This window comes from Artibeus jamaicensis, unplaced genomic scaffold (genome assembly GCF_021234435.1).
Source record: "Artibeus jamaicensis isolate MK-2021 breed Jamaican fruit bat unplaced genomic scaffold, CSHL_Jam_final scaffold_1019, whole genome shotgun sequence".
NCBI classification, from domain to species: domain Eukaryota; kingdom Metazoa; phylum Chordata; class Mammalia; order Chiroptera; family Phyllostomidae; genus Artibeus; species Artibeus jamaicensis.
Genome location: NW_026522025.1, coordinates 17,916,520 through 17,936,363, shown reverse-complemented (window position 1 = coordinate 17,936,363; position 19,844 = coordinate 17,916,520). Strand labels below are relative to the sequence as shown.

The following is a 19,844-nucleotide window of genomic DNA, read 5'->3' as shown; positions in this document are numbered from 1 at the left end:
GGGAAGGGAAGGAGAGAGGAAGAGAAATATCAATGTATGGTTGCCTCTCATGCGTCCCCTGATGGGGACTGGCCTGCAACCCAGGCATGTGCCCTGACTGGGAATTGAACTGAGATCCTTTGGTTTGCAGGCCCACACTCAATCCACTGAGCTACACCAGCCAGGGTAGGAAGAATTTTTTAAAGCATCAAACTGATACAGATATTTTCTTTTGTGTATCTCTAAAGAAGGTTAATTTGTCTCTATATTAAATAAAATGGAAGTAACTGTGAGAATGAAACATGTAGTATGGCGAGGACATTAAAATATTGAAAAGTGATTGAGACTTTTACTACTCTCCAAAGTGTGAACATTAGAATGTAAATTTAGCCCACTTATTCCACTCCTGGAAAGTGAAGTTTTTTATATCAATGGTTACTTGCCAACTTGGAGTAAAGAAGCAGGAGAGGAAAAGGCAGCAGAAAATCTTTAGGATTGAAGGGTATTTTTCCTGTCTTGACTGTGGCGATGGTTTCATTGCTTTGTCTCTATGTCAAAACTTATCAAATTGTAGACTTTAAATATGTGCAGTTTGTTGCATGTCAATTATACCCAATAAATCTGTTTTTAAGTAAAAGCTCCCCACCCCAAATATACCCAAGTCTGTTCATTACACATGTATGTAATTCTTCACACTGAGATGCACAGCAAAATCCCTATCTAATGGTCTTACACAATTTCAGAATGAAGACACCTTACTGATGTCTCACTTTACATCAACTGTAAATAAACATTTCAGTGAAATACTGAATTGAGAACCAAAGATTACAGTCAACATAAAATTATATATAAATTGCTCTCAAATAAATAAAATATATTTTATCCTTAAAAGGCAATAACGACCTTCCATCCTGGAGCTTTTAAAAATGCAAGCTAAAACAGATGGTTATCTCTTTAGCTTCTAAAAATATACTAAACTTCTATAAATATAAATTATTACTAATTATGTAATGGCAGTGTATACACAATGCAGATTAAATTGATTTTATTTTGTAGGACACATTCAAGTGACTTTAGAGCTCCTACTCAGTCAAAACATCAAATTAATAAAGCGGAAAATTACAGGCAAGAGTATAATTGAAGGCCTAGGTTATCACTTTGCTTGTGGAAGAGTCATGGTCAAATGCTTTTCATGATTTTACATAGTTGAGTATCAACATGATATTAAGGTATAAAACTAAATTAAGATATATTCAAATATATAACTAAATAAAATATGATCTACAGTAAGTTTACATATGAACAAGATGATTAGTATCTCTAGTGGAAAATGTTTTGAAATCAAACTTAACCAATCCTTTTGTTTCTGGATTTAGAGAAGCTTGTTGGTATGAAACATTGGCACTTACTTTCCAATTGTGTTCGGTAGCAATGTAAGTTGATTATCATCTACTTTCAGAGTAGTTAGTTTTTTCAACAGTCCTGAAACAGAGAAGTTTTATTAATACATAGAAACAGATTTTTGGTGGGAAATGCACTATAAAAGAAATTTAAAAATCACATGTGATAAATTTTTGTTACACTGGCTGTGCTCTGTTTACACTATATATAGCCCTCTGTTACACTACAAACTGATATTTGTGTGTAGTCTAGTTTTGACTTTACAGTTGCAAAAAATTTACTTATGTGAATGGGAGTTCAAGTGCATCAGTGCAGACAAGTAAGCAAAACATAGGGCTCCATAGAAATGTGAGATGACAGTAACACTGCCACATTCCATTTTCTATTATGCAGAAAATTGACCAGATGAAATCTTTCAAGCCAGCTGTGATTTAATATTTAATTAACTTGTAAGCACTAATAACTAACATTCCTGTTGTGATACAAATTGAAAACAAATCTGAATTAAGCCTAATAATTAACAAATGGGTACTGAGGAATTACAACACAGGGGTTATAATTATGGACTTGGAATATTATAACATATGATGTCGTACTTTTTTTGTTACCATAAATCCTTGACTTGGATCAGTGGTAAGCACAAAAACTTACAATTGTTAATATACTATGCAGAACTTGCCAAGAACCGAAGGTCCAACTATTTATCTTTACTGTCTGATTTATGCCCTCCACGCCCTCACCTCTTACTGTACTCCCAGGGTTCTAATAAACATTGGCCGCATAGTAATTGAAGAGCCTCCTCTAACCTTCCATAGCATAACCTATACTATCAATATGGCTTAAGCAGCCAAAATCCAAGGGCAAAGCATTAATAGTTGGCTAATTTTTGTTTTACATTGGAAATATGCATATACATATATCACAGACTACTTGTTTTGCAGGAAGCTTGTTCTGATGGATATAGTAGGTTTCATGGTCAATGTGAGAAATTCCAAATAAAACAAAATTAAATAGATTTTTAATGAAGTTTTTCTAGGAGCTTTTAATATACTAATCTAGCAATGTAACTGTGTAAAGTCATCATGGCATTCTTGAGTGTGCCTGCAAAATATCTTGTACACGCAGTGTGTTGTGACTGTGCTTTGAGAAGCAGTGCTATAGATGATGCCCACCCACCTCATGTATTTTAAGGATTCCTTAAAGGCACAGAGTAAGTCACAAAGATTCTGAGATAAAGCTGTTGTTGGACTTTAAATTTGGGGATCCTCAGTTACATATCCTTCAGAAGCACTCACAATACCTTCTCTGAGGGAGAGAAATGTTACTACTGTCACACTGCTGTGAGAAAATACCCTCAAATTTTAGAGTTTAACTACATCAGCTTGTGACCCCAGGACACACTGCTGAGAACAGTAGCATCTGCCAGAGGTCATGTATCTAAAGTCTGAACACCCACAGCCATGCATTCATCTATGTTAGGGGACTGAGTCACCCTAACTTCTCTGGCTTGTATGTTAAATATCAGCCTTGGAAGTGTAAAAGAACTCCTGAGCTTGTTCATCAGTTATGAAAGGAAAACAGGGGACCATGAATTATAGGTAAATTTGGTGTGATTTGGTAGCTCTGATCAAACTACTGCCCCTGTGTACCAGTGGAGTTACGGGAGGGTTGACAGTCTCACTATCACTTGACTAGGTCACAAGAAGTTTTGAGCTGTTGGAAGAGAGCTGAGCAAACTCCATGATGAAGCCAGCGAGGCCCCAGAGCATTCTTTTAAGAAAATCACAGTCCCCAGGTCTGATGCCCTCGTGAGGAAATCATGATGCAGGTTAGGAACTATGGCCAAAAGGTTGATTAACATATTTTTCTGAAGAATTAGGGCAGTGGCTCAACAATTGACAAAAGTTTCTACATGTTTAAAAATTGAAGCAAGTTAGTCTCCCTGCTCAGTTCTGTGTCTGTGAATTTAAAGGAATCTCACTCATTTGTGATGTGGCTACTTTATTACTCATGTATTCCATCCTAGGGGTGCTCTTTGGACAGATTATGGAGCTTCTGTAGGAATGAGAATGACCTTGGATTGTAATGAGGTCAGTGGCCCCATTGTCATTGTTGCTCATTATTTTCCTCTGGTAGATATTTCCTTCCCTGAATTTCCATATCATATCTGCATGGACTCTCCTTATCTACTTCTGGGAATCAAAAGTATTTCACATTCCTTCCTTATACTTGCACCCTTCTTCAGTCCCCAATCTCTTTCTCCTATATTCCAAATTTGGAAGTACTGAAGAGAAAGAAAAAGGAGGCTTTTTACTATGATTTTAGCTATAAATATATATTTAGCAGCAAGTGTATTCAATATTAATGTAATTTATTAAATAAGCTAATATTTACATGAAAGGTACATATATGTAATAGAATTTTGCAAGCCAAATAGCTGTACCTTCATTAAATCTAAGATTATGATAATCATTATAATAACTAATATTGATTTAGTACCTATTATGTTTCAGGTACCATTCCACACAATTTTACAGAGATTAATTCATTTAATCCTCAAAATGAACTAGTCTAAAGTCACATAGCCAGTAAGGCAGAAACACAAGAACCTGAACTCAGGTAACTGGACTACGAAGCTGACCTCCCCAGACCAGCAGGCTAATACCTTAGCCTGCTTTCTTAAAGGAAGATGCTTTAAATGAACACTATATCATACTTTGTTTCACTATGTGACATTTTTATTTCCATGACTTCTAATTGGTTATTCTTTAAAATAATTCTTGTTCTTAGTCATAGCTCCTGCTTTTGTTTTAGAAATTATTAATTTTACAAATATTATTCTTCCTTTTATCTATTTGAACATCTACACATACTTAAAAACTTTTTTTACATTGCTTGATAATTTTGGTTTGAGCAAATATTCCTGCTTATTTGAATATTTGATTGCCATAACGATATTAGCTTTAACTTTGTTTGTTTGTTTATATGCTCATCTGAGAGGCTGAATGTAGTCTCATTATCTTTGCTCACTCCTGTCTGGCACTTTTATGATTCCTTCTACCTGGTCCTCACCTTTCTGGATTCAGAACCAGGTCCTATATTAGAAACATGGTGCTCTCATCCCACTGGATATTGCAAGCCTAGTCCAAACCAGCCTGTGACTTTGCTACATTTTTCACCAGTGAATCTGTATATATTCTTGCCTTCCATCCTAGCTCCACATACTAGTTATAGGTTTGTGCAGCTTCTCTTCACAGAAAAGAGGTCTCCTTCTCAATCTCCTATAAATTCCAGTTCCCTTGTTATGCTGAAGGTCTTTTTTTTCTTCCCCTTCCCTGCAAGGAAAGAAACTGAAAGCTGCCACTGTTTGCTGCCTGGGGTCCATCAGGCCTGGGGTCACTGGTGTGCTTTTATTGTATCTCAGGTTCAGGTAGGTGTTCATTCTTCTTGTGTATGGCTAACTCACTTTATTTACTAAATATTCAAGGGGCACTTACCATAGACTAGTATAGTTCTTGGTATTGATAAGCAGTAATGACCGTAAGTAAACTGTGTACTCTCACTATGCATTTGAAGAGGTATGGAGTGGTGTTTGGGCAGGAGTGACCAGTTGGTCATCTTGACCGCAGGATGCTCCTTTCAGCTTTATACTTTCTCACCTTCTCTTGCACGAGACAGTGTTTCCTAAACTTACTTGATAATAAATTTAATCCAGGATGTTTAAGTAACAGATTAGAGAGTTTATCACAAACTTTACTGAATCAGAATTTTCTAAGAAAGAGGTCAGAAATGTGGAAATGTTTAGTAAAGCTCTCAGATTAGTTTTATGGCAGAGAAAATTAGAGAAATACGGTTATAAAATGTGATTATATAAATCAAAAAAGTCATCAAATTTATAAAGAAAAGCTAGCTTGTTTTGTTAAAATTACGTTCTTTGTTAGCCTGGAAATGGAAGTAATAGAATATTGAAGAATAATTTAGGATACTGACTTGTCTTCTATCTTCCCTTCATTTAGGCTTCCTAGGTAGTGACTTGATTTTCCAACATATTAACAAGTTCCAGGACATATGACACATTAAATTCAGAGTATAAAAAACTTTATTCTAAAGTTAAGTAACCTAATGATTACCCTACCTGATGAGTACACTCATAAATAATAATAGCAAGATAGCTACACAAAAAGGTTTGGTCATTTTTTAAGTTAGATTCTTTTATCATTTTATTCATATAAAATTTATAATAAAAATGGATTGAGTGTTTAATATATACTAAAAGACAAACTATCTTCCCTCATGAATCTCAGCATGTAAAGGAAAATGTATCTTTTTAAAAGAACTGTGAGATATTTTATATTATTTTACATTTTTATGTTGTTTGTAGGTCATAGCAATGTTATAAGAATATTAAAGATAGAATACAGCAACACTATGTGAAGCTACTGTAATTCTATACTAATAAAAGGAGACATGTGTGGTTATCAAATTACTCTAAAGCTAAGATGTATACTCCTTACAATAACTGTTTACAACTTAGGAGATACGAAAACAATTTAGGTATATCGGTTTAGTAAGATCATTGTAATAGGAGAGCCTTCTTAAATTTGACAACTAGAGTTACCATTTAATTTCAAGATATTGGTAAAATACTGTTTTATCATCTTGAATAATGCTAATTATTAATATCATACTAATAACTTGCTAATTTATTAATGTTAAGCTAACGGCATATTGCCTACATCTAAAACAAACTATCCTGCCAAGAAAGAAAACAGAATATTTGGCAAACATTATGACAAAATATATTCTCACCTATAGAGTCTGGCAACTGTTGCAACATATTGGACGACAGTAAGAGGTCCTCCAGGGCTTCGCATCCGGAAATGTCCATGTCAACCGTTTCTATTCTGTTTTTGGACATATCCAGGTACACCAACATCTTTAACTTCCCTATAGACTTGATGACATTGCATAAACTCAGGGTTAGTTGACAAACTTTCAAAAGACATTTTAAAAGCTGTAAAAGCCACAGCACTATTAAATTAACTTTAAAAGAAATGACAACAATAATAAGCGCTGCCAAGAGTGTGGAGAAACCGTAATTCTCCTCCATTGCCAGCTGGAATGTCAAACGGTGCAGCCACTTTGGAAAACAGTTTGATAGTTCTTCAAAATGTTAAAGTAGAGTTTGCCTATGACCCAGGAATCCCTAAGTAAATATTCAAGAATGTCTACACAAACACACAAATGTTCAAAGCACTACTTTTCACAATAGCCAAAAAGTGGACACAATGCCAGTATCCATTAATTGATGAATGGATAAATAAAATGCAGTATATCTGCATGTTGGAATACAGTTTATCAATAAAAAAAAGTACCAGCACATGCTACAAAATGTATAAACCTTGATAACTTATGCAGTGAAAAATGCCAGTCACGAAAGACCACCTACTGTGTGATTCCATTCATGTGACATGCCCAGAATAGACAAATTTATAGAAAGTAGATTGGGATTGCTGGAGGCTGAGGGGGAGGGTGGGGCGAGGATGTGACTGCTACTGGATTCTCGGTTTCTTTTAGAGGTAATGGAAATATTCTAAAACTAAATTTTGGTGATGGCCGCACAGCTATGTGAGTGTTCTACAAACCACTGAATTGAATACTTTAAATGGGTGAATTTTATGGTCTGCAAATTATATCTCAATACAGCAGTTAAAAATAAATACAGCAAGAATCTCGAAGTTGCCACTGAATTAAATAAATAAGTGTAAAGTTGCTACCAAAGCAGCATCTGTTGACATGTTGATTCTTAAAATTTCAAATGCATAAGAAAGGTTTTCCATTGTGATTTGGACTGAGCAGTTTCCATATTTTGTTTATTCCACAGTTTTTTTCAGCATCTACTGTGTCTCAGGGCTTTTGTCACATGCTGGAGAACAATCATAAGTCAGCTAAGTACGGGGAGAGACTTGTCATGATACAGTCTTTATCCTGAAGCAGCTCATGGTAGTGAAGGAAAATGTCAAATAAACAAATTATTATAATACCCTACAATATGTACAATAAAAACAAGCATGCAGGGAATGCCATAGAAATACAGGGCGCACGTTGCCTAGAAGCCGCTGCCTGTCAGGAAAAGGAGAGCCCGTACCTGGGAGAGGGAATAGCACACAAGCACACACACTCCCCAGGAGTGTGAAGAAGCATGGAGTGTTTGGAGAGGGGGAGGAGATTCAAAGTGACAGAACATAGTGATGAAGTTAGGACTGTAGGAAGCCAGCTGTTAAAAGGCCTCACATGGTACTGGGGAGATAGGAACTCCATAAAATAGGCAAGGAAAGCCGTTCAAGACTCTGCAGATGGAAAAATGACACGACCAGATTTGTGCTTTGAAATAATAACTTCAGGGTATTGTAAAAAGGAGATTTGTGATTGGAGTCAGGGTGACCTATTAGAAAGATTTGGAAGCAGCTGAGCTGAGGAGATGAGAGGAACCTGCATTAATGCAGCAGAAGTGAGGATGAAGAAGGGGTGGGCACAAGAAAAATTCAGCTATAGAAAGACTGAATTAGTAACTGATTGCTGAGGATGGGGGAGGAATCAAGTCACACCTTGGGTAAGGAGTGAACAGTAATCACTTAGTTGAGACAATGGACTGTAGGACTTAGAACAAGATGAAAGTCTTAATTTTCCTTTTCTTTAAGGGCACGTCTTGCAAATAAATGTCCCACACATACCAGTGTTCAGTGGTTCATCTGTTTCTCTGGTCTCTACTAGTGTACACTTTACTATATTGTCTCTACTATTTGACAAAGTAGAACTAACCAAATAATAAACAAATAAATTTATTACACACACAAGCACACAGTTGGCACTGTGCTAATTATATTTATTATTTGATCTAATACTTTATATTCTTGCTCCTCAAAATGCATTTGGCAGGCCAGCAGCACCTGGGAGCTTGTCAGTAATTTGGACTCTCAGACCCACTCCAGACATGAATTAGAATCTGCACTTTCACACACATCAAAGCTTAGCAGTTATATAATGTCACCCATTGGGTTCCCTGGAAAGCAGAGGCAAATAATTTATGAGAGAGAGTTCTTAGGGTCAGTACCAGTGGAAAGAGGTAAGGAAGAAAGTAGCATTGGGCAGATGAAAAAATTGGTCTGTGATCACGTGTTGAGGAACTTTTCAGCTGACCCTTTAAGAAGCACTGAAGTTGGGGTTGCCTTAGAGTTGTCTAGAGTGGGGGTGAAGGGCCAGGCTTTTATACGCCCACATTGACTGGTCATTGGATGGAGGCCTCCCAGAAATGGGTTGTGACTCGGGTGAGGAGGTCCTCTCCAGCTGAGGCAATTCCTGAAGAGGGTGGAAAGCTGCGTGCAGCCTTCCTAGAAGCTGGGGGAATAGAGTAAGTTCTTCATTCTAGGAGGCTGATGCATGACAGCAGCTACTACAAGTAATATCCCAAGGTTACCTCATTAATATGGAGTAGAGCTAAACTTTAAACTAACTTTTATTGGATTACACACTACAAAGCCTATTGAATATATTGATAGTTCTGCCTTCTAACTCCTTGATCCACCCGTCACACAGCTCTAGCCCTGCTCCCCATATGGGCAAACAGCATGATCTAAGTCTTGGAGGAAAGTTAATAGTTGCCAGGCCAGGAACTGAGTACTTTGGGTGAGTCAAGCCAGAGGGCTGAGTTTCTCTCCATGCCTAGCAATATGTCACTTGGAAAAACACTGTCACTTTACCTATAGCTTTCCCCTGCAAGGAACCATTATGTTGCCTTATCTCATTCTTCTTTTCTGGTGAGCAAGAAAAAATGATATATGTGTTTATGTGTGTGCGTATCTCTTTTCTTGTCCCTTTATCATGATGGACTTTCTTCTCTGAAGCTTCCTTCATTGCTATCTCCAGTACAACTCAATATTTTGGTTTGAAGTTTCTAAACATCTTTTTTTTGGAAATAAAATAAGTCTTCGGTGTTTATGTTTAGTTTTTCTAAACCTTCACTCTCAAGGACCTTATAAAGCAATAGTATCCTAGAGTGATAAAGGTCTTTAAGTCCCAATAACTCAGAGTCCGTGAAGATATTGAATGTCCCTCCAGCATCCCTCAGAACCTGGGGGTTCTTTCTATAGGTGAACAGTGGAGAGCAAATGAGAGGAGCAAAAGCCGTCACAAGCAAAAGAAGATACTGAAGTTCTTTAAAAATGAATGTGGATTCAATGTATTGTTTAGTGATATTTTGGTTGATTGATCTTAGAGGGATTGTCACTAAACAGAGTTATGTAGAAGACTAATATTTGATCATTATCTATTTTTGTCTCTGATATAAAAAATAGAGTGGAAAATAGCCCAGGCTTCCAAAGTTTTTAAGAAAGTATATTAACTTTATGTATTATGATGCATCAACTAATAATAAAATAAACTTGCTTTTATTCCTGTCTTATGACACTAAATATTTAAGATTAGTCATTCTGTGAAACTGATAGATACAGGCTGAAGACCACATTCAAGATTAGTGTTTCAAAGTCATGTGTTTCTAGCTAATTGTATAACAACTATTGTGAGCACTGACATTCAGAAGCCATGCCTGGTTATGATGGGGAGTTGCGGGGTATTCCCATGAGGTACACAGCAAAATCTGAAATTCAAGTATATTCAGTAAAGTAAGAAATCTGTTTAAAGTTCTCAATATGTGAGGAAAATCTACTATTGAAACAGACAAACTAGGCAGCGGTATTTGTTTTACAGATTTCATACCACCTTGCCATTTCAAAAATAAGATTACTAAGGAACTTGAGGTCTGAGTCGATGTGAGAGATTGGATTTGGGGAATGTAATGATCGTGAAAAGTAGGATAAACCTAACTTTCATTTGTACCTCCTACAGATTCTATAATGACAACATTTTGGAGCATAACATTGAACATAATTGTGAACAACAGCCTCTGCTGTGAGATTGAATTACAGTTCCACCATTTACTGGTTGTGTGACCTGGGGCCATTTACTCAGTTACTTGCTCTTTCTGTCTCAGTTTCCTCATCTCTAACATGGGGATGATAAAAATGCAATTTCATAGTTATTATGAGGATTCAATGAGTCAATATTGATAAAACGCTTAAATGCCTAGCCTGTGATAAATGCTGTGTGGTTTTGAATAAAAAATATATTGAAGTAGTAGGTATTAACTTTTCCGACCACACATTCTGATTCCTCAATCTTGCACAGGGCATTGATGAGGGTCCCACCTGTGTTGCCCAGGATTTGTGCATAACGTCAATATGGCACAAATCAGGCTCCACTATGTGTAGTGGAGTCTAGATCTCTCTCCTATTATGTGTGAGCTCCTCAAACAAATATATTCAAGATCACTGAATACACTGTCTTTGTAGCCCTGATAGTAGCACAGTTTCTGGTTCATACAGGTATATTTCTAAATGTTTTTTGAATAAATCAATAAATAGTAGATGTGTATGCTTTTCTGGTTTGTGTCTGCAATGATGGCAGAAATCTATTTTTTATAAGAAAATAATTTTTCGTTAATCTTTTGACAGCTTTCTTTTTTTATGTGGCCTCCCACTTGTTCTAATGAGAATAAGCTTCTTGCTCCTGTTGCTTTTGTAACCATTTAAAGAAAATTTTAATGTCAGTTCAAGAGAGGAATAAAACTGGCCTTGGGAACACACACTGAAATCTCAGCAGCAGAAGAAGTATTACAAATTCAGCCGTCCTGGCTGCAGCCTAATGCAAGAAGTTTGGCATTGGCTGTTACCAGTGGGAGCCTTGTGGCTGCTGTGTGTGTGTGTGTGTTGCATACACATGCATATGGGAATGCATGTTTTATGAGTAGCAAGAGGCAGCGTTTTATGAAAAGTCCTCTCACTGGGTGGAAAAAGCAGGCATAGTCACACTAAATGGGTTGGCTGGTAAACCTACTGCTCAGGAGATACCGAACAGCCCCTTAATTGAAGAAATATTTTCACTCTAATTTTACTTTCTGTTTTTAATATCTTATGATCTTTGCCATTTTCATAAATTCAAATAGTTTTTACTAAATATTGTCTGAACTAAGAGAGATTTTATTATATAAAAGGGATTTCACAATATGCTCAGAAACCATTGTCTAATTACCTATAAGAATAAGGTTGGTTTTGTAAAAGAAAGACTAGGTATTATATATAGCATTTCTTTTTTTCACAATATAAAATTTTCAGCCTTTAAAATAATAGTAAAAGTAGAAAGAGATGACAAATATACTCCTAAGAGAACAAGAAAAATCTCTCATATATTTTATGTATCTGTAAGAGCCACAAAAGGTGTATAAAATACTCAAAAAGAAATAGTGAAAAACACTTGGTAACTGAACACTCCTAATAAATCTGTTACTGTGAAATGCAAACACTGAGATTTAAGATGATCATCATTACAATTAACATATAACACAGATGCTAGACAACATGGCATAATAAAAAACTTACATACCCCAGGTAGCACTTGCAATGCATTATTATCCATCCACAACTCCCTTAAATTTTGTATTTGATCCAGAACTTCAGGCTGGAAGAGAGGTGAAGAAAAAGGAGAGAAGAAAATAAAATTAGTCTTTTCTAATCACAATATAAGGCATAATTTCTTGGCTCTGAAACTTATATTTGGGGATTGAGTGTCAGTCCTCTAAGAAATTCCAAATTTAACAAACCTGCAGCAAAACTGGTGCTCCCTTAGGTAGTCAACCTAGAATTGATCTGGAAATGATCAGAACAAAAGCAAAAAATCAAAATGCACTCCCTATTTTATACTGGTCCAACTTCTTTACGGGAGTATAAGCTTCCAAAGGGCAGAATAATGTATGCTTTAAAAGCACTGCATCTTCACAGCCCCACTGTTTGCCATAGTATGTGGCACACAGTAGGTTTTTATCATGTGTGTGTATTAGTGCCTTACACAAACCCCACCAGGAATTACATACCATGATGTGATAATAGTGTGAATAAGACCAACTCATTTCTTATCCCTTCATTTTTTTTACTCAATAAATAATCATTTGTTGAATAGTGAGGATGCCTACTATGGAAAGGCACAGTGCAGGATCCACAGTTATTCAAACTTTGGTCTTGCCTTGAAACAGCAGATGGGAGAAAAGAATACTGTAGAGGAGTTTGGAGAAAAGAGAGAGAATATGATTGAGGTTAACACAGAACACATAAGGAAACTTGTTAATTATGTAACTAAATTCTGTCTTCTGAGCAGCAGACTCTAGAGAGAGCATAGAGGCTGCTATTGTTGCCAGCATCATTTCTGGATCTGTGATGACATTATACTAATTTCTCTGCAGAAATAATCTCTTCCCCAGCTCTAAGGCTACTTGCTGCCCTTGAAGTTGATTCCTATTTACTGCTTCAGAGGAGTGGCTAAAACCTAAACTAATTAGTGCCTTGTATTCACCTGGTCATGGCTCAAGGATGGAACAGGATCCATCCAGAGCAGAGAATTCTTTGAATGGGAAAAGATACTTGGTGTTCCCTGCTGGATTCAAAACAGGAAGGGTACAGCCCTGGGATCTTCAGGCATGCAGTAAATGAGGCAGCCTGTTTGAATTAAAAGATGGATTCATATGTTGTCATATTAGCCTGAAATGAAAATATATCTGAAGTGAGATATTTTTGTCTCTTCCAAGTAGAAGAATCATCACTGAAATAAGACAGGACTGCAGTTTAATAATATTTGAGACCTAATTAAGAAAGCCAATGTATTTTATATTATACTAACAGAAAAGAGTAGAATTGTACCATGTTATGATTAAATATTGGTACTTGTGGATCAGCAGGAGTTATACACACATCTGCAATGCATTAGGAGGGCTTCAGAGACTTCCAGGACAACTGTGGAGACATTCCTAGATGTTGTTAGCCTGCAACTCCAGTGGAACACGGGACTATTTCTGGGAGAAATTTCCTTTATAACAAGGATCAAAATGTAAAGCTGAGCATGGCATTCCACTGTGGAATAAGAGGCACGAGTAAATCTGGGGATTTCTTTGTGTAGGGAAATATTCCCACTGTCACTATGATCATAGAGAACAGGCAGTGACCCACTCCACCTGTAAGTTAAACTGGGCAAAGATAGAATACATAAATCAAGTGTAGGAAACACATTCTGACAGCGGAGGCTTTGAGGCAGAGGGCTGCCTAGCAACTATCAGGACAATGGGAAGACATCAGTCCCAGGCTGCAGCTTCTCCTAGGCTTAGGCATCATGCAGACTTTAGGAGAAGAAACAGAGTTGCATACTGGGTAAGTTTAACACAACTAATTATAACAAGATGGAGATAGTCTACAAGCTTGGAACAATGAGCATGATCCAGGATAGACTCTATTATGCTGTGGTAATGCATTAGCCTTGAAATCTAAAGGATTTAACACAACCAGTTTGCTTCCCACTCCCACTACAAATCCAGTGTGGGTTTTTGATCCATGATCTTGTGTTACCACCATCTCAGGACTTATTGTGGGGTGAGGGGGATTGGTAGGGGAAAAAATGGAGATAATCATACATGAACAACAATACAAAAAGAGACTTATTGTTCAGGCAAAGCAGAGAAGACAGTGTGTGGAAAACTATCTTCTGCTCTTAGAGACCTCAGGCTAAACGCGACACATATCATGTTTGCATATACCTCATTGTCTAGAAAGAACAATTGATATGACCTTGACCTAAGTTCAAAACAGACCAGGAAATGTAGGAGGAGTTCATGGAATACTTGGTGAGTGCTACTGTCCCTGTCATACAGTGTCACCATATTTAAAAAATGTTGAAAATACATATGCAGCACTTATGTAACTTATTCTTTTATTCATTAAGTATTGTACTTATGAAATATTTTCTTATTTTCAGACTGGAATTATAATGCACAGTGTAGTCTTTGCCCTCAAGAAGCTCATGGTTTATTTTTGGAGCAAACATACAAAGAGCATAAACCTGATGTTAGAGGACTACAAAGAAGGGGGACCTGTGTGCCCTAGTAATGAGGGAAGCTTGACAAGGACTCATGGAGCTAAAATGAGAAGGAATTGGTCAGAAGAGAAGAGAGGAGAGGAGAGGAAGCCCATTTTAGCCAGAAGCAGGATGGTGAGAAATAACATGATGTAGTAATGGCAACAGGCCATTTGCTTTACTGGAGTATTAAGTCTGAAACAAAATTGGTAGTTGTTTTGGACTGCTATGCCTGGTTTCAGGAATTGTAATCCTAACTGCCCTCCCCCCCCCCCAGTGGCTAAGACTGTGAGTGACCTCCGGAATGGGAGCTACAAGAGACAAAACTTGTCTCTGGTAGCAAATGCTGCCTCAATTTCCAATCCCTGCTTCCAAAGCTTGGTTGGAATTCCATGACAGGTAAGTATTCTCACAGCGGGAGCAACCTCAGCCAGATTCACCACTTGGGAGGCCTTCATGGAAGGACTTGGGGCGGGGGGCGGGGCTGCAACAAAGAGGGAACAATAGACTCTTGCCCTCCAGCAATGTGACATAGCCCGAGTCCCCATGTCCTCTGGGATAAGTGCTTCCTGACTCTAATCCCCTTAAGCCTAAATATCTGATGAAGAGGGGTGCAGCTCCTTGTCTTGCTAGAGCATGTCCCAGGGAAAAATCTGGCATTACAAAGAATTCCTGAAAAACCTGTGAAATCTGCTCTGCTAAGAGTGCTTTCATTCACTCAGATAAGGGTCTGAGCAGGAAATGAGTATATCTTCCAAAATTTCTACAAAACTCCCTTTCTGACAAACACTGACCCAGACTAAGCCCTCAGATTTCTTTGAAATGTTATCTACTGTTTGATCCTTGCTGCCCTGTATTCCTGTGTATTGCAACCCAATAAAAGCCCCTGAAGGAGGGGACTCAGGCCTTCCCCCCATCCCCCTGGAGGAACTGGCCACTGCTCACGGCTCTTCCCTCTTGAAGGATCGGCCACCTCTCTTCCCCAAGCAGATCATGTCATGTCTTGTTTACTTTCATCCGTGGCAGACTCGGGAACTTGTGAGAAAAGTTGCCCCCACAGGTAGTAGAAAATGAGGCTACAGATGGGGTCTATGAAAGCCTTGTGTTTTGGGAGGGAGATAAGATTCTGTTGTGTGGGTGAAGGAATACCACTAAAGGATTTTTAATAGGAAGTGATTTGGCAGATTGCTATTTTATATGTCACTTTATGCTGGTGGAAAAAGAAAAAAAGGAAGACGTATTGGGGCTAGTAATAAAAAAGATGACCAAAGAGAGGAAGTTGGATTTAGGAAATATTTAAATGATGAAAATGGTTAGACTTGGCAACTGGATGTGGGAGTGAGAGAGTGGGTCATGCATGTCTCCCAGTTTCAGGCATGTGCACCAAGGAAGATGTAGAATGTCATGGTAGAAGCAGATATATGGGAGAGACTGAATTCAGTTTACATCATGATTAGCTTTAGGTTCCTGTGAGACATGGTTAGAGATGTCAAGGAATCAGTTGGCTATTAAAATCTGAAGCTTGGAGGATAGATCCGAGCTCAGGATATGACATGAATTTTGTGAAAGGAGAAACCCATGTGGATAAGTTCCCTGTGGGGAATGCAAAAGAAATCAAAAGTGCAGGTGAACACTAACACTTGAGAGCTAAAAACAGGAGAAGCACCTACAGAAGGCGAGAAGATATGGAGTCCTGGAGAGAAAGGGGTTACTAGAATCCAACAAAGAGAGTTGTGTTAAAAATAAGAAAGTGAACCAGAGTGTCATACACAGGAGAGGTGTCCAGTGAAATAACAGACTGAAGATACTCAATTCTGGAAATAGTAGGAGACTAATAACCTTAGTAATAACAATTTTATGTGATAACTATATTATATTGGGTTGAAGATAAACAAGGGGCAAGTAAATGGGGACAATGCAGATAGAACATTCTTTGTCAAGTTTGAATGAGAGGAAAGAAGTTGAGGGCTAGGAAGAAATGAAGTCAAGGGAAAAGAAGGCTCATAGAAAAATGCTCTCAAAGAGTGACAGGCTAAAGACACAGAAAATATTAGAAAATTAATGGAGTAAATTCCAAAAATTAACAAAAAAACATGGAACTGATATGGGAGAAGGGACTGGCCTTGAATGGAAGTGAGACACCTCATTCACTGAGACTCAAGGGAAGCTGTTAAGGACGGTGTGGGGGTAGAAGGGCACTACGTGTGTGTGGAGAGGGGGCTGGAAATTGAGAGCATGTCTGGCGATCTCAAATTTTCTTGATGAAGTAGGGAGTAATCTGTTGCGCAGAAAGGGACAAACATTTTGTATACATACAACACTTGCAGACTATGGTATATTCTTTAATTCCTTTAATAGGAATTAAAGAAAAAGCCAAGAGTAATCAAAAGAGCTCCATCAATGATAATTATTTTAACTTTCTGGGAAGCCTGTTGGGAACTGACAGTCTAGGAAAAAAACAGAAGAAACAAGAGAGTTCCGGTTTCCATGAGGTCAGAGGGGGCTGCACTAAGGGCAAGGGCTTGAAAGAACCAGATGAATTGAAAAATTAGAATGAGAGAGCAGAGGCTGGGTGTTGAAGATTTCTGAAGGGATTCTAGGCAATGACAAAATTCAGGTTGTAACCTCATGTAGTATGAAGTCTTTGTGTATAGATGCTATGGAACATAAGGCCTTGAATGATCTCTCATGGTTTGGGTAGACTTTGATGTAGTGTATATCTTGCTCCCTTCACTGTGTCAGACAAAGTGGCAGGTACAGCTGAACGTTTGCACATCTAAAATATCTCTAACACTGGGTTCTGCTGGGGACCCACAATATCCATCACTATTTGGAAAGTGATAACTAACCCTCCTTTATTTCAAAATATCTCATTTTGACTTATTTAATACCATAATAAGGTAATAATAGTCTACTTTATTGATATAGTAGAATATTGACAAATATTCTACTTTATGAATGAAGAATCTGATAATCATTTCCTGAGGAAAAATGAGAATGATTTGATAAAGTTTTAATAACTGCAGCTAGGATTCTTTCTCAGTTCTTCTGGTTCCAAATGTAACATTCCATCATGTTACAGATTAAAATTAAAATTCTGCAATAATGAAGAATGCTGGTGACCACAAATGCCCCATAAAGAAAATAAACCATATGCTGGCTTTCTAAAAAAAAAAAAGACAGTATTTTTATTACTGGACATTATAATAAAATATAAGAAAAAAAGAAGAAATTTCAGCAACTTCCTAATAATAGCAGAGACAAAATACATTTAGCAGATCAATACATAACCTTTCTGAAAGAAAAACCACAACATAAAGATGATGAAATGGCATGTCATGATTAATAGACAATATTAAACTGGATCTTGGAATTCAACTAGATGGCTTACATCCAACCTAACACATAAATAGCATTTATTCATGCTACCTAATTTTATCTCAAAGTCAATTATTTCCATTAAAAATGAATGAATTAACTCAAGAATGGCTTGATGCATTTAATGCTTATGAAGGTTCTTTGAGCTAAGCATGCACATTAACTACTTTGGGGAATATAAGTAAGTGTTGTCTTTTATAAAAACATTTTCAAATATGTATCTCATATCTTGAAAAATGTTTGAATCTACTTTTAGACAACTATTCTACTATAATGACCTAAAATATAGAAAAATTTTACTGTAGAATATTTCATTGTAGAATAATAACATTAAAAGTTGGTTATGATCTAAATAAGAGTATAAAGAATAGATCACCAAATAATAATAAAAGCATATGTTAGTATAGTATACAATAATAAAAATGAGTTATCTATATTTTTATGAAGATGGATAGATCTTTCAAATAATATTGATTGAAAAAATAGTTATAGGCAATTCTTATAGCACAAATTTGAAAAAACACATATATTTATAAATACATATACATGCAGTAAAAATAATGAAATATAGAATAGATACATGCCAAATTGAAAGTAGTAATTGTCCTGGGAGATACCTCAAAAAATTAAAAATGGATCTGCCTTTTGATCTTGCAATCCTGCTTTTGGTAATGTATCCAAAGGAACCCAAAACACTAATTCAAAAGAACACAAACAACCGTATGTTCATGGCAGTGTTATTTACAATCACCAAGATATGGAAGCAGCCCAAGTGCCCATTAGTAGTTGAGTGGATAAAACAAATATGGAACATTTACATAATAGAATAATACTTGGCCATAAAAAGAAAATTTTACCCTACAACAGCATGGATGAACCTGAAGAACATTATGCTTAGTGAAATAAGCCAGTCAGAGAAAAGACAAACAACATATGATTTCACTCACATGTGGAATGTAATGAACAACCTTAATTAATAAGCAAAATAGAGAGACTCAAAGATAGAGAACAGGATGATGGCTAAGGGCTGGGGGGTAAGGGGGAGAAGGTAGAATGAGCAAAAAGGAAAAAGGACTCATGGACATGGATAACAGTGTGGTGATTTGCAGAAGGTAGGGGTGAAAAGGGGGTTAAATAGTAATGGACAAAATATCATAAAACATTTTTTAAACTTTCCAATTTTTCTTTAAATCTTTCATTTCTTAATACACTTGACTTATTATTAGCCCTTTAGCTCTCATACCTGAAAAATCTTTTATTCATTGATTTCATAGTACACAATTGAAATTAGTTGTGAGAGTTCAGTTCTTGAGACAAGTCTACCTGCTTATTCTCTTAATTTTTTTGTTGTACATGCCTTGAGACTGTTTAACTTCCTCAGTCGATTTCTTTGATGATAAAAAGGTTAGCTCCATGGGGTCTGTGCCTATTTCCAGTTTACAGTAATTTTACATAGTTCAATTTTATTTCAGATGCCACTGAAATATTCATAAAATTCTAAGTCTGTTTTAAATTTAATTATTCCACTTGGGTAATATTGAAAAATTTTATATTTTAGAAATTATTGAATAAAAATAAATAAGTATTCTTAGTGACAGTTATTAAAATGCACTGCTGAGTAAATGTGATTAATTTATAATTAGTTAAAACACTCTCAGCATAAGCTCTTATGAATATTTTAATATGAATGTGAGTATAAGATATTCCATTTAAATACTCAGATGAGTATATGAGGGCACAAAGGAAAAAATCTGTAGGTTACTGATGTCTTAAGGGAGAGGCAATACATGAAATGTTTGAATTAGTATTTAAAATGACCTGAAAATGTTCAAAGACTTGATAGTTTTAACAACATAAAGTTTAATAGGGACAAATGTAAAATCCTGCCCTATCTCCCCCAAGGCATACAAGCATAAATCAGAAGCAGAAGTAGATGTGAAAAAAAATTGGGGATTTAATTCAAGAGTAAGCCCAGTATTCATTCATTCATTCATTTATAAACACATTCACTTAATAAAGAAATACTACATACCCATGCAAAGAAGGCATTATAATGATCTCCGGGAATTTAAATCAGG

At 36.6% G+C, this 19,844-nt stretch overlaps 1 protein-coding gene across 1 annotated transcript in view; it reads right to left on the bottom strand.

Moving 5' to 3' along the window:
* LRRC7 (leucine rich repeat containing 7) overlaps positions 1-19,844 on the bottom strand; it is a 491,093-nt gene that overhangs the window by 130,795 nt on the left and 340,454 nt on the right. Inside the window, exons 9-11 of the mRNA XM_037145320.2 lie at positions 11,878-11,952; positions 6,190-6,334; positions 1,389-1,461 (exon numbers count right to left, since the gene is read on the bottom strand). Coding sequence (XP_037001215.1) covers positions 1,389-1,461; positions 6,190-6,334; positions 11,878-11,952 — 293 coding nt within the window. The remainder of the gene's footprint in view (positions 1-1,388; positions 1,462-6,189; positions 6,335-11,877; positions 11,953-19,844) is intronic.